Here is a 21,413-nt window from a genome sequence, read left to right on the forward strand (position 1 = left end):
TGATTGAAACATCAAGTGATTAAGAGTGGTTATAACGACCCATCAAAATCTAAGTGCTGGAAACTGTTTTGAGTCACCTTAAATCAATAAATAATAAGTGTTTTATATGTATAATTTACACATAACGGTCAATCCACCTGGAGACATCTTCAGCTAGAGGACAAAGGGATAAATTATACCAAAACCAGCCAATATATATATGAATATGCCAAATTACCACAAGACTAAAAAAAAATTGGGCTGGAGTCAACTTTGCTATATTTCCCAAGAACTAAATTTATCCACCTACCCTGTAGTTATCAAAAAAAGAACGCTACAGCGTGCTGCTGTTTACGCCATCAAATTTAGAATGGAATAGACTAAAACAGAATACTTAAGGGCATAATGCAACTGACTGCTGCATGGCAATCCCAAGTTTTAAGAGCTACTGCAATTGTTCAATATAGTGCATCTGCTTTTATTTCAAACTGTTGTTACAATTAAGCTATCTCAGTCAAAACATCCTGGTATAAATGATCTGGAATGCAGCTTTAAACCCTCCTTGATTATTCTTAATTCAGTTGGTTAATGTCATTACGAGTCGACATGAGGAAGTGCTGTGGAGACTGTTTTTGGCTAAATACAATGTAGAAAATGTTAAAATCATTACATGATCAATATGTTGTTGCCCACAAGACTTGCAGTGAATAAAAATTTTAAACAGAGGTACTTCAAATGACCTGCATAGCACTGTTCTGGCTGAAAAATCCCTTTTACACAAGTTACATTGAGCCTTAAACTTCAGCAGAGGTGTAATATGAGCACATGCAATAAAACAATGAGCTTTTCATCCATTGCTAATTCACTGCAGGGGTCGATCCAGAGTAGTTGAAGTGATTTCAAGACATCACTCAAATGTTTCCAAACCTCTCAGAATACAGGGAAATTGCATTCTGAGAGCACTAAATTTCAAAGTTTCTTCGGGGAGCATGCCCCCAAGCCCCCCTAGTTAAGTTGGTCCAAATCACTCAGGCAAAATCCTAAGATCTACCCCTGACTGTGCCTATCATAGACAATTTTCCAGTTTAAAAACATATAAATCAAAACCAAAAGTAATTTACAAGTAAATTTAATGTTGGCTGCTGGCTCCAGAATATGGTTTTTGTGCTGTTGTGCCGGGATTTTTTTTGTGCTTGTCAGTACTTTGCAATTCAGGTTAAAAAATTCAATTATTAGTTTCAAGTAGATGTAAGTCAGTTTTTTTTCACATCTCCTATCTGCAATTTAAGTTGCAACCACTGAAAACAGTATGAGGTGTATTTTTTGTCCAAAACATTCATTTCATGTAACCCAACCAGGCCTTCTTTCCATTGACCCTGATTTCCCTTTTGCACGGCCTCGCATTTACTGAGAACCCAGGAATGGACACTCAGAGCAAATACAAGTTACATCCAAGCACTAGGTGAAGAGAAATCTTTAACTCTCATCAGTTTGAACATTGATATCTCCAGCGGCAATGTCTGGGGCGAACTCATTGGTAGGCCTTTTACTTTAAACACATTCAAGGAAGTTGAGCAAGACCAAAATCGTGCTTATCACATTGTCTACAAAATAGATACATACAGTACCTTAATCTTGGATTTGTAATTTGAACAAGAATTTGCTGAAAGTGTGATGTGGTACAGGAGACCTATCCAATTATTTTCTGCCACTTACACTGATTGCCCTCAACTTAGGGGTTGTTGATGCACACCATACCAGATTATAATTTGCCATTATATATTTTTTTATTCCATTTATGGCAATTTATTTTTGTTATTTTGAAAGAGCCCTAACTTATTAGCAAGCCGACCTGACAGCTGTTGATGACTCCTTTCGATTATAAAAAAATACAGGGAGCAAATTTACACAAGTTTTTTCCAAGGACAAAACACTGCTTTGTTTTTGAATTATTCAACCCTGTTCTTTGTTGCTTTTACTTCTCAGCTCTCTTGTTGTTGCGTCGAACAAGAAAATATCTGTCAACAACCATTTTGTTGGCCAGCAATACACCAGTATACTTCACACATAAGTTGAGGTATCTAAGAAAGAAAGAGCCGAAGTTAAGGTTAATTCTGGTAAGTTCAGATCGAATTCTACGATGTCAGAAACAGAAATAATTTTTTGTTCAACTGTAGAGATTCAACTTACTGCGAAGCTTCGATTCCTAAAATCAGTTATTCAGCACTGGAAATGGCGGCTTGTGAATCGAGTAGAAGACATCTACAGCTGTCAGTTGGTCTGCAAAAGTCTTAATATAGATGTTATTTGAGATGTCCTTCAGCGTTGGAAGCGAACTTTGTGTATTTTGAGGACCTTGAGAATATTCAAACTCAAAACAGAAGGCCAAACAACATAAATGGATTAAAGTTACAAAACTCAAATCAGAATTCTCACTTATCCTGGGTTAGCTTAATTGGGCTTTGAACAACCTGGCCCAGGAGCTCCACTTTTAGGCCTGGCTAAATCTATATATTACTGTTTCAACTAGGTTGACAAATCTAACTCTTTTGGGAGATAAAAAATAAATTAGCTTAATTTGTACAATGTACTTTCTAGCTAGAAAATATATGTTTTATTAAAAAGTCCACACATTTAGCATCATTTATTTTCTGCTTAGAACTAATCAATGTGTTTTTCCAGAACATATTTGTACCTTCCACATGGAAGGCTCTCTGGATTAACCACCCTCCATACCCTTATGGAAATTATTCCAGTTAAGCCCCATACTTTCCTTGACATTTTTGGGCTTTTGAGATCCCCCACTCCCTCTGAATTTCCATTGACCTTCCATGGGGCGGGTATGGATATTTTCTGAACTGTACAATACAAACTGAAGAGGTGTAATTTTTAATCTCTTTTTAAATGCTAAGTTATTATGGAAGGGCATATTTCTTTTTATAATAATAAACTGATCCACCTGAATAATGATTATCATTTAGCTGGATAAATTTTCAGTCCTCTTTCTGCATTTATTAGCATATTAGTACAGCTGCCATTAATCAAATTACATTAAATGAGGTGGTATCTTCCTACAAAATATGACCATGTAACGAAGGATTTTGTAGTCACATTTGAAGTCACCAACCATTCCCTGGGGTGGGTGGGTGTGCTTTTTGGTCATTAGTGAATAAACTCTTTTTGCAATTTTAGCAATGATGTTCCAAAGAATGAGGCCTGCACAGTTTTTGGCATGAAGCCAACTGTCTTCCATTCATTATTTTTCAAATCAAAACATTCCACAGCACCTTTGCGCGTATTCTCATCTTCTCCTCCAAACAAGTACACAATGCCATCTATACTTACAACACCATGCGCAGCACGAGGGTTAAGTGGACTAGACACCAGGCTCCATTGTTTTGTACTAGGTTCAAACATTTCACAAGAAGGTTCTATGGTTGTAACTGTCATGTCACCAAATCCACCAACAATAACAATTTTCTCAAAAACTGTTGCAGCAGCAGCAAACCTTCGGACTTTAGACATACTTGAAATCTTCGTCCATTGATCAGTTAATGGATTGTAGCACTCTGCACTGTTTAGACAGATGTTGCCATTGTGACCAGCAAATACATAAATAAGTTCTTGCAGCAAAACTGAACAATGGGCAGCACGGCAGGCTTCCATCGATGCCCCTTGTCTCCATGTATCAAGAACTGGATTGTATATCTGAACATCTTGCCAAGAACCCTCTCCACCAATTACATACAGTTCTTCATGAAAACACGTGACTGAACAGTCTATAGCTATTAATGTTCTACCCAGCGAGCTCCATTTGTTTCGTTTTGGGTTAAAACAACACATTCGCCCTGAGTTGTTCCCTCCCAATGTATACAGCAGTCCACCACACACTGCAACACCATGGTGACTGTGAGGATATGGCATCATGGGTAGGGATACCCATGATAAGGTGGAGGGAACAAAACACTGGGTGTCCCTCTTGTTACCAGATTTACATGCCCCACCAGTGAGTATCACCACATGTTCGCATTTGTCCAAAGACAAACGAGGTTTAAGTGACATGTTTTGGAAACGGTCTGGGAACAGAAAGAAATCCAGTGCATTGACGACAATCCTTGTGCAGGCGTTGTTCTTATTGACCAGCTCTTCATCGAGAATATTTCGTAGACTGTACTTCGACATTGAAAACAGCCTCACACAGTTCAATAGCTCGGGAAGTAAACATTCCCTCGCTGGCAGTTGATGTCTCACCCAAGCAATCACTGCCTGGTATACTTCCTCTTCATCTGACACGTTTATCTCGTCCTTGCAAATCAGTTCTTTGATGTTCTCTATATCAAGCGTTTTGAAGTCCTCGGATTTCGCGACAGCTACAAAATTTTCAAATTTAAAGGCGACTGCAGCATGCTTTAGTGATTCGCAGTTATACCGAGAAGCGAAGGATTCTAAAGCCAAGCAATTCGAAGCATTCAGCGAACTCTCCAGGAAATTTGACGCTTTCGATTTCAAACTTGCTATGATCAAGAAGTCTGCGATCATCAACAAATCTTGTGCATTGGAAGAGTCGATGCTTGCTTCACCAGTGTAAATGAATTGAAGAACATCGCTAATCGTCTTCGATTTTGCCTCCTGCAACTCTACAAGATTGCTTTCGTTTTCTTGCAGTTGACTGGTAAACTTAGCCCGGAAGTAAGGACTTGCAGCAGATAAAACACATTTATGAGCAGAGAAGTCCAGTCCTTGAGCTCGAATAGTCGTATCACAGAGAATGTTCGTTTCTCTAAGCTCGTTAAGTTTGTGGAGCAGCTCATCTTTAAAATCCTCGTAAATAATTTCAGGCGAGTCTAACTCAACCTCTTCTACCTCTGTCATGTTCTCGTTCTCCATGAGGTCAACGCACATGGTCAGTGGTAGGTACGTAATGCATGATAACCTGTACACCGCAGCCCTACCCTATTCCCCCCGGGACCCTGGGGGTACTCCTTTATATGGGCTATATAGGTATGTGCGGCCCCAAAGGGTATGGTTTTTCAGCCGTTTTAGTCATAAATAGGGTATCAATTTTAGCTGATTTTGACCATTTGTCATAAATAGGATTTGGTTTTTGCAGTCTAGTTTTGATATGGGTATGTTTTTAAGAAGAAGCCACGTTTTCATCATTATTGAAAAGAAAATCAACCAAAGCCCTTTACAAATTATGTTTACGGTAATTAAATAGATAGAAATCTTGAGCTCATAATCTAATTTAAAAGAAATAGAAACACGAGTGGAAGATTGGGAGAACGAGAAACTCAGCTGTGGGATCGAACACGAGCCGCAGGCGAGCGTTTCCACAGCTTTTTCGAGTTCTCCCAAACATCCACGAGTGTTTGTATAACTTGACAGAAAGACGGAGAACATGTTTTGTACTTGTATATTCTTCGAACTATTTTCTAAATGTGTTTTCTGCAGGGCTCGGATAATTAACCCAAAATTTGCCCACTCCTTCCAATTCCTGACTATCACTGACGGTTTCGTCGGCCACGACGCCGGGGGGGGGGGGGGGTGGGGTGGGGGAGGAACCCATATAAAAAAAAAGACGTGAGTACTCGCTGGAAATTTTTAAAAGAACCCTAAGAAGTACCATGCAAGATCCTGTTTCGTGGGCGTGGCTTGAAATTTTTTTGACCGCTAAGAAATACCCATTCTGAAAAGAACATTACATCCTGTCAATTTTTTTTTTCGGTTCCATACCCTAAAAGGTACCACAAAAACTCCTACTGTGGACCATTTGAGGCTGAACACCCTAAGAGGTACCAAAACAGCTATTTAAACCTCTAAAAGGCACTACCAGCACCCCGATTATTCTTATATGGAAGTCCCTCTCCCCACAGAGCCATTGCGCGTCAGCAAAAAACCCTGGGGCAAAAAAGAATGAAGCAAAAAGTCACAAGAGCAGTACTAGCTAAAAAAATCCTGGGGTTGCTACAAAGCTAACCTAGGATTGACAATAAAGAAGGCTTACTCCATTTTTATTAAACGACTTGAAAACGAATTGGAAATTTCTTGTTGTTTGTCTTGATCTGCGAAGCTTCCTTTCTTATATTCACCCTTTTGTTTACTTACTGCGAGTTCAAAAAGCTTCTCGAGACGGATCTAAAAGAATACATGACTGCGTTTTGGACATGGGTTGAAATAGCGCTGTTAGGTTTGTCTTGGACTAGTATCGTTCTGTGTCTTATTAGGTTCGGGCTTAAAGTGCACCTAACCCCCAAAATTTTTTTTCGCTAAAACGAATCTCCTTGTTATTTGAAATAGTTCTGCGAAAAAATTTTTGGATTCCGTTAAAACCTCGATTTTCTGTGCCCCGACGAAATCTCGAAAATAGCTCCAAAACACCGCCATTTTGTTTCACGACCGAGTTTGAGGAGAATGGGTCTAGCGGCTCTTGTGACGTCTACCCAGGAAGGTTGGATATCTCACGTCCTCTCATTTCCTTCAGTATGGTGCAATACACATTCGAAAAGTGCGCAGAAACGCCTTCCAGAGGTGCTATCGGCTGTTGCAGCAATATTCCAGATTTAAAGAAAGATATACTGTACAATTAATTGACGATGATCGGCTAATGGTGCAACAAAGACGTAAACGATGGTTGATTTTGTCGAACCGAAACAAGCGAACTGAATCTGTGAGAACCATTGAAGAACTCTCACTGGAATTTGTTCCGCAGACTTTCGAACGCTATTTTCATAAATTTTCTGCTTAAAGCTAACCAGCAATTTGTAGAAATACTACCTACAACCTATATCTTCCAATCCCGCAGTATTTATAACATACAAAGTTGTGTGATCCGATCATGATCAAGAAGCGTTATACTGATATGTAAATAGATCGCAACTGTACGCCGCTAACCAACACTTATTTCTCTTTCGATTTAGATGAAAGTCGAAGATTAATCCTCTAGAATTACATGATAACAAAATTGTTAGACTCACAGAGTTTTTCGAAGGTTTGGAAATCAGCAGTGCGACAAAGATTCTGTGATATAGCGTCGAAAATATGACCGCGTAACATGTGCGGACCGCTTAGGGAACACATCCTTTTCGCTTATCCGACGAATTTCGCTGCAAACTTTGAGAACAATTTACATTGGTTATTTGGAGTTACGACTTAAAACGTGTGACAATGTGAAATCGGTAATTGTATGAAATGTTTCCTTCCGCCTTGCTTCCCGCAGCTTCAAAAATACAGGTCCAAACAATACGATTTTCAATCGATCGAAGCCAATGTTTTGGAGGTCATCAAGTCTCGAAAACTGCGACACGTACGTCGCTCTTATAAACATGAAGCATTCAACTGAAAGTAAAACACAGGCTGGATTTAACAGAACAATCACACCTTGATAAAATACATTCTCGCTAAGGACAAATGTAAACGGGCTATAAACACGCGTGGGAATCTTATGTTTAGTTGACGAAATTACCATCCAAAGCAGTCCTTGAGTTTTCTTTCCTGCTTTTCGTTTGTCTGCTCCTCCACTTCGTATCTAGCTTTCCATTCCTAATATACAAGCAACTCGTCCGCAAAGAAGTCTTCCCCTTCGTCGCTTGAAATATTGTAAATTGCTCTCAAAGCTCTAAGCAGTGAGTTCACAGTTGTCGAACGTGCTCGATCGAAGTTTATTTCGGAGTCTTCCGAATCGAAACTTAACTCTGACTCCAGTGACGAAAAAGAAATGATTCTGAGACAAAACTTGGACGTTTTAGTCCCAAAATACATCGGAACGATTAGTTTTGTGTTCCATTTTCTCGAGCAAATACAGAGAGTTGACTGAGGCGCCATTGTGTTTGGTTCCTGGGTAGACGTCATCAGGTACCGCCGCCCCAGACTCCCTAAAACGCGGTCGTGAAACCTTCAAGCGCGACTTTGAAAGGGCATAGAAAATCGAGGATTCAACCAAATTCAAAAATTTCTTCGCCCAAATGCTTCGAATAAAGTCTAGATTCGTTTTAGCGAAAAAAAAATTTTGGGGTTAGGTGCACTTTAACAAACTCACGAAGAAGGCTTTTCGAGAGAACCCTCAAGAATTCGTGGATTTCCATCATCGATCGACTTGCATTGTGACGCTCATCCAAAAAGTTCATTGTGATGATAATAAAGAAGATTTTCTCAGGAATGATGGAGAAGTAACCTATCTAATACCGGATATCAAACTGGAATCTTACGCTTGATTGCAACATGTAGAATGACATTAGACGCGGGTACGTTATAGCTGGTTTTCACATGACGTCACTAAAATTTAAACAACAAAACTTTTGACTTTCCTGAGATTTTACTTTAATGATGTATAAGAGCAGCTAAAAACTAATATTCCTACAAATTTTCGCTCCGAATGGGTTCTTGGCTTTGTGGTACACTACGCTTGAATTTCTAAGCTTTTGCGTGACGCGGCATTTACATGACGGCCTAGAGAGCTGTCATGATGGTTAAAAAAGTGACTTATTTCGGGGAACTTGGCTATCTGAACAGTTCATGTCTTAGAAAAAGTATTATTTTAATGTTTTAGAGTTTCTCGAGGAATAAATTCATGCTTTTGTAGGAAAACTCAGTGACAGATGTTTCTGGTGGTTTCCGGCCGCCATGTTGGTGCCCATACGGATGGGCACCAGCATGGCGTCTCCATACAAATCTCTGTAAATTTGGGTAAAAAATTTCTTCGCATATCTCGCATAAGAAAAATTGCTGTGACCAGAATTTTGGCGAGAGTCTTTGCATATTTACCTTCTTTTATTTCCCAGATTCTGGACTTTATCTATTGACCAGTTTTGTTTTTTATTTTGATCTATTTTGAATTGCGTGACACTGAAAACCAGCAATTTGACGAAACTCATCTATGTATGTTCACCTCTGATACTGAGAGAACACCTTTAAAAAATAGCCCCATTTGAAATGGTCTCTATTTCTTAATATTAAGGACCTCTGTATATTCCTTAGCTTAACAAGGTCCGCTTCGTCTGCTGTTTCAAGCTGCCGGGCGGTATAAAACAGCAGTTGAAATATTAAACCGGCTGCTTCACTTGTGCAGTATTTGCAAATATTCTTTGTAAATAATGAACTGGAGACTAAGACTTTGTCGGGAATATTATTTTTACTAGCAAATTGTACTGTTGATGGTCGATGTAAAAATGAAAATAACCAAACTAAGCCTCCTTGTTCATGAAGCCAGCTCTTTAGTCTGACTTATATAGTATGAAGCTAGTTCAACGGGTATTTCTGGTACTTCTAACATAGAATGCTAGTCCATTGGCCCACACAATTACCACTTTTCTAAGAGTAAAACTTTTGCCATTCTAGGCGCGCGCTTTTTTGCACCGGGCACCAACCGCTATGCCCTAGGTACCAGAGGCTTTTTTTTTCCAGTCGCGCATTTGTGGACAGGTCAGTGGCGGATCCAGACCTTGAGCTAAGGCGGGGAGGGGGGGGGGGGGGTGGTGGAGGGGGACCCGCCTTTTTTTTGCTGCCCCCGCTGGCTTTTCTTCCTTCCTTCTTTTTTCTTTTTTTACCCAAAATCCGCCACTGGGTCCGCGCACGAGCTAAGTCTCTAGGTGACATCAGTGAAAGGTTGGCGTTTTCCAATTCAAAGAATGGCTGTCACTAACTACTGAACCAACAAAAAATTCATTATCAAACGCTGTAGAATTTCATTTTAAAGGAGCAGGGATTATATTTATTGTACAAACCTTAAAGAAATCTTATTATTATCGTCTTATAATTAATTCAATTATTGTTTTAATAATTGTTTCACTAAGCTATTGTTTATACCTACCCTAATGAACCAATCAGATTGTTGGAAAAAGCAACATCCCATTGATTTAAATATAAACTAATTAACTGAGAACAAAGTCTCTAATCTGCGATAGGCTGAAGAGAAGCAAATCTGTTTTCTGAGTCCACCCCCAGGCCAGGTCAGCCCATGTTATTAGTGGTATAGCCCAGCTCTTCCTCCTCATAGCTCTGAATGACAAATGTTAAGCAGGAATGGAGATGACACTCTAAATATATATAGGAACAGCACCAATGTAACAAGCAGCTAGAATGAATAGCACACTAGTTAGCATGAGTAGCAGCCTTAGGTAGTCGGAATAGTACTCCAGTTTGTAACTATTGTACTGATTTGAGAATAGTTAGCTCATCAATACTTGAAGGGTAACTTGATATATTCCTTTCAACCTCAATTTTTTTGTGTAGTAATGGCCCTGTAAAATATATTGGGGCATAACAACTGACCACACATTATTGACTTGGACTCCGACTTGAAAGCAAATTGATCAACCTATTCACTGAAATGGCTGACAAGCAAGAGATGGGTATACCTTCAACTTCTCATGCATATTAAAGACATGTGTCTCATGCCTGCATGTTGAAAACTTCAATTTCATGCCTATTCAAGCCTATGGACCTATTTCTCTTGGCTAGCTGAACAAACTGTAACTGAAAGACTTCTGAAAAACATGTAAACTTAACTAATGTGAACCCATTTAAGGTTACAGTATACCTTCAGGGGTGTCTCGCGCGCAAGCGCATAACTATAGCTTCATCCGCGTGGCGAATTTTCGCTTCTTCACTCATTGATGTATTTTCATTCGTTCTTCGCTGTTTTCGCTTTTTCGAACCGGTCCATGGTTTAAACGGGGTCTATGCTTACTTATAACTTAATAGAGACACGCCTAATATCAAAAATGCTCGGTAGTCAGAACAACAATGCTGATCAACTGAGTAGTCAATTCGTGACATCCATATAGGTAATTCCCGCGAACATCGTCTCGGTTGATTGCATACGCGCCACAGGGCTGTTAATCAAAAGGTTAACTTTTACTTCCGGCAAAAACGTAAAACCGCCATTTCTCCGCCAATATTTAACCTTTTTCAAAATTCTTTTTCAGAAATTAGAGATTCTTCTTCGACCACTATTTTGACCCAAAAATCCAAATTTGAAGAAAATTGCCGACCCGAAGGTATACTGTAACCTTAAGCAACAGAACGCTTCCCCAATTTTCTGAGTCAGGGAAGTGTACTGGGGATGGCATTATGTTTGGCGAAACACACCCTGGGACTAGCTGTGATCAGCAAATGTTAAAAAAAAACATCTTTGGAAATCTTTGGACATCTTCAGGTATAGTCGGGCCTAACCTAAAACCCAAAATCCAACCACTCTAAGAATAAAATTGTGCTTGTTATTTGGAAAAAGTTAAGCTGGCAGGTTCTGAGATGGGGTAACGTGGTAACAGGAGGCTGGGAATATTGTTCTTCCTATTCCACACTCAACTCACTCTGCTTTCCAATTTTCTTTTTGTCCTTAATAACCCAATAGGCAACAGCATTCACAGCCCAAGACTCTATCACTGTTTCAAATAAATTCATAAATCTAACGGAGGTGGAATATTGAAAAAAATTCCATTTGTACTTTCTAGCATGATAATACCTGGTATAAGATTTTAAAAGATAGTTTATATATATTGCGTCAGTTATTGTCTTGAAGCTACCAAAAATATTAACTAGTACAAACTTGTTAGTAGTGTAAATTTCAGTCTTACTTTGAATGATTTTTTTATTATACATTTATTAGGGCAGTTATTTTTATAATAACAATAACTATCATTTATTTGGCCAAGTGCCTCAGTTCTATATCTGTTCATATATAGTACAGCTGTCATTAATCAAAATACAATTGTTCAAGTCTTTTGAGGGCAGGTTATCCTATAAAATGTGACTGAATAAGTTAGGACTTTTTAGCCACTTCCTGTCACTTTTGTAGTCACCCACTGTTCCCTAGGGATGGAGGGTGAGCTTTTTCATCAATTGAGAATAAACTCTTTTGGCAATTTTAGCAGTGATGTTCCAAAGTATGAAGCCTGCACAGACATATAAGAGCCAGCTTCCTCCCATTCATTATCATTCACATCAAAACACTCCACACTAGCTGCATACAACTTCTCATCTTCTCCTCCAAACAAGTAGACTTTGTCGTCTATACTTACAATACCATGAGCAGCACGAGGCCGAAGTGGACTAGACACCAGGCTCCATTGATTTGTTCTTGGTTCAAACATTTCACATGAAGGCTCTATGGTTTTAACTGTCATGTCACCAAATCCGCCAACTACGACTATTTTGTCACCCACTGTTGCAGCAGCAGCAAACCTTCGGACTTTACACATACTTGAAATCTTTGTCCATTGGTCACTTACTGGATTATAACACTCCACGCTGTTTTGACAAACAGTGCCATCATGACCAGCAATTGCATAGATACACTCTTGCAGCACAACAGAACTATGACCAGCACGGCGGGTTTCCATTGATGCTCTTGGTCTCCATTTATCGTGAATTGGATTGTATATTTGAACATCTTGCCAAGAACCCTCTCCACCAATCACATACAACTCTTCATGAAAGCATGTGACTGAACAGCCTTTTAGCTTTAACATTGTGCCACGGGAGCTCCATTTGTTTTGTTTTGGGTTGAAACAACACATTGGGGTTGAGTTGGCCCCTCCCATTATATACAGTACTCCACCACACACTGCAGCACCATGATGACTGTGAGGGTATGGCATCATGGGTAGGGACACCCATGATAGGGTGGAGGGCACAAAGCACTGGGTGTTCTTCTTGAGACCAGATTCGCCAATTCCACCAGTGAGCACCACCACATGTTCGTATTTGTCTAAAGACAAACGAGGTTTAAGTGACATGTCTTGGAAACGGTCTGGGAACAGAAAGAAGTCTAGTGCATTGATTACAATCCTTGTACAGGTGAGGTTTTTACTGACCAACTCTTCATCGAGAATTTTTCGTAGACTGTACTTCGACATTGAAAACAGTCTCATACATTTCAATAGTTCAGGAAGTAAACATTCCCTTGACGGCAGTTCATGCTTCACCCAAGCTATCACTGCTTGGTATACTTCCTCTTCATCTGACACGTTTATCTCGTCCTTGCAAATCAGTCCTTTGACGTTCTCTGCATGAAGCGTTTTAAAGTCCTCGGATTTTGCGACGGCTACAAAATTTTCAAATTGAAAAGCGACTGCAGCTTGCTTCAGTGTCTCGCAGTTATACTGAGAAGCAAGTGATTCTAAAGCCAAGCAATTCGAAGCATTCAGCGAACTCTCCAGGAAATTTGACGCTTTCGATTTCAAACTTGGTATGATCAAGTAGTCCGCGATCATCAACAAACCTTGTGCATTGGAAGAGTGGATGCTTGCTTCACCAGTGTAAATGAAGTTAAGAACATCGGCAATCGTCTTCGATTCTGCCTCCTGCAACTCTACGAGATTGCTTTCATTTTCTTGCAATCGACTGGTAAACTTAGCCCGGAAGTAAGGACTTGCAGCAGATAAAACACATTTATGAGCAGGGAAGTCCTGTCCCTGAGCTCGAATAGTCGTATCACAGAGAATGTTCGTTTCTCTAAACTCGTTAAGTTTGTGGAGCAGCTCGTCTTTGAAACCCTCGTAAATAAACTCGGACGCTTTCTCTCGCACTTTCCTGGCCGTGTTCTCCATCATTATGTCACGCAATTTCTTACCTCGTTTTCAAGAGAACTGTGGTTGTTCGCGAGCATTCACGTCCCCAGAGGCCGCGCTCCTTTTGGTCAGCACCAAGAATCGCGACCCGATTTTCTGAGCATGTGCAGAGTATTCGTTTCGTATTTTCAGCCAATCAGATTTGTCAGGTTCTACAGCTACGACATATATTCCAGCTTGTTATATGGATAGCTCCGTGAGCGGGAGAGATGATCCAAATCCTGCACTGTGACTGGCTACCCGAGCGTGTAAGAAATATGGGTTATTTGACAAGCTTGTTCGGTCAAGATGGCTGGATATTGGCCTCGTTCTGTATTTTTGCGAGTTTATGGACCGGGACGCACTCTCGGTCCATAACCTCGCAAAAAGAGAATGAGGCCAATATCCAGCCATCTTGACCGAACAAGCTTGGTCAGTAAAGGATTTATTATGTGGCTTTTGGGGAAATTTTTCTTACGGGACACGGCGGGTAGTCCCGAGCGGGCAAGATAACTCTATCTTGCCCGCTCGGGTAGCCAATTACGGCGCAGGATTTGATTCGTCTTGCCGGCTCACGGAGCTAGCCATATAATAAAGTGCAATGTCGCCCGCTCGGGACTACCCGTTGTGTCCCGAGGTAAAATTTCTTCGAAGCCCATATAATAAATCCTGTATTAACCAAACTTGTTCGGTCAAGATTGCTGGATTTTGGCCTCGATCTTTTGCGTTTTTACGGACCTCGACTCCGTCTCGGTCCATGAACACGCAAAAATAAAGAACTTGGCCAATATACAGCCATTTTGACCTCACACTTGATCAATAACCCATATATATCTGCATGTAAGTTTTGATATAAACGTGTCCACTCCTTCCAATTCCTGATTACCACTGGGATCTACTGACGGTTTCGTCAAAGGGTGAAAGCAGCACTACCCCGCACTGAGCAGTGGGAAGTGCGCTGGTCTCTGATTCGAACAGTCCGGGTTAGAGCCTTGGCCAGAGTCATCGCGTTCTGTTCTTGAGCAAGAATGTTCTCTCACAGTGCCTCTGTCCACCCAGGAGCACAAATCTTTTCATCCGGCCGCCAAACACAAGTAAATAAACTTACAAGTTTTAACAAAACAAGTGCATTTTCTATCAATAAATAATTTAATCTATTTTCATTTGCACAACCATCAATTATATCATTATATACATTGGACGATGCTAAAAGCAATACCTACAATCTAACAGTCAGTATTTATAATACCAAAGGCGATCAGTCTACTTAATTAATTTCAAGGAATCGATTGACAACAGTTTCAATGCGCCCTATCAAATTACTAGATTGGTAATAAAATCAGTTTGAATAATAATAGTGAATATATACATATGTGAATAATATATCATCTCCGAGATCTACAGTGAAATTGAAATCATTTTATCTTCTTGGCGTGTGTAGTAGAAACGGACTCTCCAAATTGAGAGACAATCACAACGTTGCCATACTTAAATATATTACGTTATCATTCAAGTAATCAAAGTTACAAATTTCGTATAAAAATATATCCGGTATTTTCTCCAAGAAATAGAAGTGCTAAAATGCTACCACCACTACTACTACTTCGACATGTAAGAATGTATGAATACTGCAAAAGTTTCTCTCGTGTTCCTGGCAGTGTGAAACTTTGTAACATTCCTCCGTAACAGCCGTGACGACAAATTCGATATGACCGTGTACCGTATATTAAAGGCATTTGTGACTATGTACAGCACTACCATCGGTGGAAATCAATATGTCCTCTCATTTGTCTTGACGTTTTTGTAGCAATTAAAGTATTGCGGGGGGCGACACGCGTGACTGCTGTGTTGTGTTACTTGTGACTGCAAGTAATTAGAGCAAATGACGTACGAGTTGTTTTTTACTGAAAAGAACGCTGCGATTTACACTACTTAGCTTCATACCTTAATATATTTAGATTATGGCAGGATGTGAGAGCATGACTGACTAAATTGGAGCAATAACCATAGTTTAGAGAAGCATAGGGCGGTGATTACTGTTTATCGCCTATTTGCTTAAGTATGGCATGCAATCGTGAACACCCCTTGGAAGTTCTTAATATCAAGAACTAGTCAGGAAGTACATTAGACTTAATTTGTCAAGTTATTATGATCTTCTCGCCTCGTTGACGCTGAAACTGCTCGGCTAAGTTTTCAAACCTCTTCGCTCCTTGAACTGCTAGGGCTGCGGCCTTAAATTTTCTCCGCGCTTCGGGGTTTTCACCAAGGAACTCGCAGCCAAGAGAGTCGACCCTGTGCTTAACCCACGGGTGTGATAATACCTCCTCTGCACTATAACGCTCGTTGTGATTCACAACGAGAAGTTTCGAGATCAGATCTTTAGCTTCGTTGGAGACATTATCCCAGTAGGGAGATAAGAACTCGTAATCTCCCTCCATGATCAGGTCGAACAATTCATCTTGATCTTTCTTGGCGCTGCGGAATGGCGGGAAACCACAGAGCATGATGTACGTGATGACACCCGCTGCCCACATGTCGACTTTGAGCCCGTACCCAGCCTCTTCCAGGATTTCCGGCGCTACATAAGTTGGCGTGCCACACACCGTAAATATCGGCGATTTGACCACCATGGCTAAACCGAAATCTGCCAGTTTCAGGATAACTTGCCCATTGGGTTTCTTGTGGACCTGCAACGAGATGTACAAAATTAGAAGATAAAAGTAGCCGTATTCAAGTAGAATTCAACAGGAGCTCACATGAAACAGATATAAGAGAGAAGTGCGGGGAAAAATAGCACAAAGCCGCAATTAAGAACAATCTCTCTTCTCGTTCGTTTTTACTTTTTGTCAAACCTCTGATCTCTAAACACACCACTCAAGCTGAAACACAAAAATAAAGTTCAATTTTTTTGCGTCCGCTTCGCGACCACACTCCCGCTACGCGCTCGGAGTAACATAACTCGTTGGCAAAAAAAAACAAAACAAAATAAAACAAAGCAAAACAAACAGAACGTCTGTAGACAGACTCCTGATCTCTCATTCTGAAGACTGGTCCCTACCATTTGAGAACTAGTCTTCTACAAGGCCAGGACGGAGTGATTCGGAAAATATACACTAAGGCTTCTTAAAACTAATTAATTTTAGGAGCCATCAGATCATAGGCGTACGGGCACCTTCGGACTTAGGGGGGCTGTGACTTCCTTGCCCGAATGCGCAATGCCCGAATGCGCAATGCCCGAATGCGTGAGTGTTCAGTGAAATCGGGATTCAAACGCACTCAAATTGCATGAAAAGCAAAACCGTTCACAGCTCTCACATCAAATGAACTACTATAATTCCAAAAAATAATAGTTGTATTGAGGCTTGCCTACTCAATGACGTCTATCAACAGTCTCAATCTAGAAAAGTCTAAAACTTATTAAAACAAAAAGATCTTCCTTCCACGGCATTCGTTCAGTAGACTACGAGTAGTCCCTCTTTCGCTCAGTCCGTCGTGCGTGACGCAAAAGAAAACCGCGAGATAAAAATGGCGGCCATTTTTTTCTCTCGGTTTTCTTTCGATTTCGCGCGGCCATTTTTTTCTCGCGGTTTTCTTTCGCGTCACGCACGACGGACTTAGCGAAAGAGGGACTACTCTTAGTCTATTCGTTCAGCGATCTGCAGATCAGCAACAGAGACATTTGTGTTTCAAGATGGACCGTTTGGACGTGATACAGAAGCTGTGGACTCTATTCGAAACCAGCGTCGCGATAGACTCGAGACGTGCTAAGAATAAAAGGAGGCGTTGCTAGACGTCCTTGGAAATAGCCTTGTTTTGGCCACAGGAGACTTGCAGCGTACACTGCAAGGCTTCTACGAATTCAGAAGCAGCGTAAATATGATGCTAAACAACATGAACATAATAGAGGAACACCTCCTAAGAAAAATTCGGGAAAAAATTTTAAACATTTGTTGAGACATTACAAAAGGCTCTTTTCAGAGTCACCACATAATCAAAAGTCTTGGTCTTCGTTCGTAATTTGTAATGCTTTATCTCAAGTGTCGTCGTATTGCCAGAAAAATTACATAATTTCCGTAGCTGGGGGGACCTACAGCCCCCATCGCCCCCTCCACACGTCCCCCAGCTCGTACGCCTATGCATCAGACGATAGTGTAGAGGACTTGCTCTTCAAATCAAAGTATTGGGCATTGAATCTATCCTATTCTCTCCCTTACAACTAGCCTTGTATTTGATTCAGAAACTGTCTTATTCAAACGTCAAGTTAGTTCTACCACTTACATCCATTTGTTAATCGTCTACTACTTTTATGCATGCCCTGTGAAAACATTTTACTAACCAGGTCACCCCATTTCAGTTCAAGTGCATGGCTTTGAGCTGAACCGGTGTAAAAACACGTTTTATCACTGATATCTATATCAAAGGCAGTATTTTCAAGAAAGATTCGGACAAGTGGGTCATGCGGCCCCAAAAATTAAAATTGAACCTTGTGTTAACGATCGAGATGAAACTAGCCCCTCAACAGCCTAGCCATCTGCTTTTCGACTGGAAAGAGAGGAAGTTAAACATAGTTGCCATGGTTTCATCAAAACTTAATTTGTAAAGTCAAATTATTCAAACAAAGAGAAGTTTTTCTGATGAAACCAAAGCGTAAATTGTTTGATTTAAAAGCAAAACGGCGATATATTGTCCTTCCTTTGTATTGAGCAATACAAAGAAAAACATTTACTCCCTATATACGTTTTACATTTTGAGCCATTATCAAAATTAGATGGTATTAAAAGCAGATTCCGGCGACCTGCTGTCTCCCAGAATTAGAACTTCCCTTTAATACTTACCAGCAGATTTTCAGGCTTTAAGTCGCGGTGCACGATCTTTCTCTTGTGTAAATAAGCCAGCGCTTTAGTAATGTCTTTGACGTAGGTCCGCGTGACAGCTTCAGTAAACTTGACCGAAGATGAAATCGCGTCAAATAGATCACCTCCTTTGATTAACTCCATGACAAGGTAGATATGTCTGGGAGAATCATAGTCTTCGTACATTCGCACAATGTTCGGGTGCTTGCATCTTCTCATGATGTCTATTTCATCCCTTATCATTTGCTCCTTGCCTCGTACTTTAGCTTTGTCGACAATTTTCAACGCGAATTCCTTCTTGGTTATTTTATCGATGCACTGACGCACATCGGCAAAATTGCCGTCTCCAATTTTCTTGCCCATGTCATAAACATCTTCAACAGTTTTGTCCGTTACCGTACCGTATTTTATCTCGTCTTCTGATAAAATTCCACTATCGTCCCTTGATGTTTTCTTCCCGGGTCTTTTACTCAACGACACTTTCCTCATTGGTTTGCTAACATCGCCTGACTGATTTAAGTTGTTGTGATTTTGCGATTCGTTTAGCTCTTCATTTGCTGGTTGAATACCCAAGCCATTATCGTCGTTGCTAGCGATTGGGACCTCTCCGTTTTCTTTCTTCTCCTTCTCCGATTTTGAAACTAAATTAGTGTTACCTATTTGAGGCAGTTTGACGTTGTTCTGAGGTCTTTTCTGGGTGTTACTTGCGTGAGTGTTTTTCCCACGTGGAGAACGCTTAGCCGCGTTCGGGTTTCCCTGCACGTGGGTTTTGTTGTCTTTATTATTAATATTCTCTGGTCTCGGTTTGTTCTCAACTTTTGAATGAATGTCAGGCAGCTTTGGAAGTTTGCTCTCTTCAATCGTGTTAAACGATTTAACAACGGGTTTCATTTGCTCGGCATCCTTGGCCTTTCTTTGTTTATAATGTAACATTCCTTCGTTACCACCTTTCGATTGTTTTCGTTTGTCGCTCTGCTTTTTCGAGCCTCTCTGCTCAAAATCGTCCATTATGTCAAAGATATCGTCAGAACTGAATTTCTCGCTTCCCACAGCTATAAATATGTTGTTCTCGTCGCGAAACAATTCAGCCACCTCGCGAATTTGCTGTCCGGAAATTGTGTATAATTTTCTAGGTGCACTCAAACCTCCTGTATTTCCAAGCGAACTGCTTACTTCGTCGAGAACTTGTTCGAGGGTTTGTGCTGTCCTTTTGTTTAAAAGAGCTTTAACAACCGTGCGAGGTTTGTGTGGACCGTTTCTGATAACTTGTACCATTTTAGGCTTGATGCTCACCCTGCTGCTGTCGCCTGAACCTCGCTGTCTTGAAGGTTCAGCCATTCTTGCGACACCCACTGGTCGACGTTTGGGCTCGCTTTGGGCCATCCTTATATCAGGAAGATCAATCTGATGTCTTGAGCTCCATTGGGTCAGAGGAGGCTTTCCACCGTACGATATCTTCTTTAGGCTCGAGTGGGACGAGCATACGTAAGCTTTGCCGTCAATTAACTGATCCAAAGTGTCAACTCTGGCGCCACTCTCAAGGGAAAACAGATATCGGACACCCAGGGGCAGATCTTTGAAGTACGTGAGACGACAGAGCTCGTTTAGAAGCATATCGACGCTACGGAATCTTCTCGGAGTAATAACCATTACCTGACCTCTGAAATTGCGATCACCGTTAATGTAGAAAGTGACTTTCTTCGATCCTTGGCCAACATCGTGATCGGAGCGGCCGGGAAAACTTGCTTTAGTTGTCGCCATCTTTGATCGGTGTCAGTCAGTGCTTTCTATTTGTGATCATTACAGTGCCGTCGTTCAGTTGTGATTGAAAAGCTTCGAGAATAAATCCTTGTCGATGATTAATTCCAACATGACCGGTGATAGACAGAACAGGAAATCGTCTCTAACGTTTAAGGCAAATTAAAATACACCGTGTAATTTCGCCGGCAGATCGAACGATTGTTTATCAGTTAAAATCCATACTATTGCCATTTTCAAGAAGCTACTGTGTCATACTTCTCGGATCTTGAACAGAGAACAACTGTAAGCCATCAGCAAACGAAATCGAGATGTGTTGCAAATGTTAACCTCATCGCAACAACACAAATAGAACCCCAGAGTTTACTAGTCATTACATCACAAGCGCGCATTTCAATCAGTGCGCGCGTGTACACTTATTTATTGTGTTGCCACGCAACGAATTTAATTTACAGCCGGAGATCTGCAGGAGCTCATCACATCTGTCAACATTTCAAATTTAAAATTCAATAAAAAGTGGCACATTGCAAGCACAGTCTGAAAGAAAGTACCTTAAATTAAAGAAAGGAAAGTCTAGTTCTCAGAAAATTCTTTCTAAAGCGAGATACACGATGGCTCAAGGTGTTTTTCAAATCAAATCTGTAGTCACGCAACGCCTGTATGCAGAGTTGTCACGATTATCTAGAACTGAAATCGTCATATGTAGATCTGCCTGTCAGGCTAGATTGTTCAAAGAAGTTGGCAATTTGGGATCCAAGAAAGACCAAAAAACGTCGGCGAGGTGTAGCTGTGTGTAACTTACCCTATTTATTTCTATTCAGTGAAAATTATAGGTACTCTCAGGAAATTTTCCTGAAGAAAGTGAAAGGGATTGTACTTGTCCAATTTTGAAGCTGGAAATACACATACAGACTATCATATCTTAGCTTATACGCCATATAATGGTACAGTCTATGAGCAGTGAATTTATCTTGAGCACAGCGAACGCGAAATTCACGAAACCAGCGCAGTTGAACCGCGGTAAACGCGCGAGCAGCTGGCGAAAAGAAAAGGACCGAGCAGTTTAATTTATAGATCGTTTTCATGTTAAGTCACCATTTTCTAAAATCGAAAACTAAAGAGCCACCAAAGTTTTTATCCCCATCAGGCATAAGAGGGGGTAAACTTACATCTGTTTACAATGCTACAGCTCAATCGTGAGCTTCGTTTGAAACCTACGTACTTTGAATTTCAGAGTTATGGCGGTGCGTGACACAAAACTACAATCGCATTTGTC

The 21,413-nt window shown here is 40.6% G+C and overlaps 3 protein-coding genes across 3 annotated transcripts; all 3 read right to left on the reverse strand.

Moving 5' to 3' along the window:
- Positions 1-1,741: 1,741 nt before the first annotated feature.
- Positions 1,742-4,870, reverse strand: LOC110049932 (kelch-like protein 24). The gene is made up of 2 exons (XM_089285560.1): positions 2,170-4,870; positions 1,742-2,060 (listed from the first exon to the last, which is right to left on the reverse strand). Exon 1 carries the CDS (start codon positions 4,864-4,866, stop codon positions 3,142-3,144), a length of 1,725 nt encoding a protein of 574 aa, XP_089141686.1. The 5' UTR covers positions 4,867-4,870; the 3' UTR covers positions 1,742-2,060; positions 2,170-3,141.
- Positions 4,871-9,657: 4,787 nt separating this feature from the next.
- Positions 9,658-13,541, reverse strand: LOC110049930 (kelch-like protein 12). Its single transcript, XM_089285562.1, has one exon. It carries the CDS (start codon positions 13,527-13,529, stop codon positions 11,814-11,816), a length of 1,716 nt encoding a protein of 571 aa, XP_089141688.1. The 5' UTR covers positions 13,530-13,541; the 3' UTR covers positions 9,658-11,813.
- Positions 13,542-14,656: 1,115 nt separating this feature from the next.
- Positions 14,657-20,530, reverse strand: LOC110049902 (serine/threonine-protein kinase DCLK1-like). Its single transcript, XM_020755749.2, has 2 exons — positions 18,362-20,530; positions 14,657-16,213 (listed from the first exon to the last, which is right to left on the reverse strand). The coding sequence occupies exons 1-2, from the start codon at positions 20,138-20,140 to the stop codon at positions 15,665-15,667; spliced, it is 2,328 nt and encodes a 775-aa protein (XP_020611408.2). The 5' UTR covers positions 20,141-20,530; the 3' UTR covers positions 14,657-15,664.
- Positions 20,531-21,413: the final 883 nt, after the last annotated feature.

Source organism: Orbicella faveolata, unplaced genomic scaffold (assembly GCF_042242905.1).
Source record: "Orbicella faveolata isolate gen_17 unplaced genomic scaffold, um_ofav_v1 contig_13, whole genome shotgun sequence".
NCBI classification, from domain to species: domain Eukaryota; kingdom Metazoa; phylum Cnidaria; class Anthozoa; order Scleractinia; family Merulinidae; genus Orbicella; species Orbicella faveolata.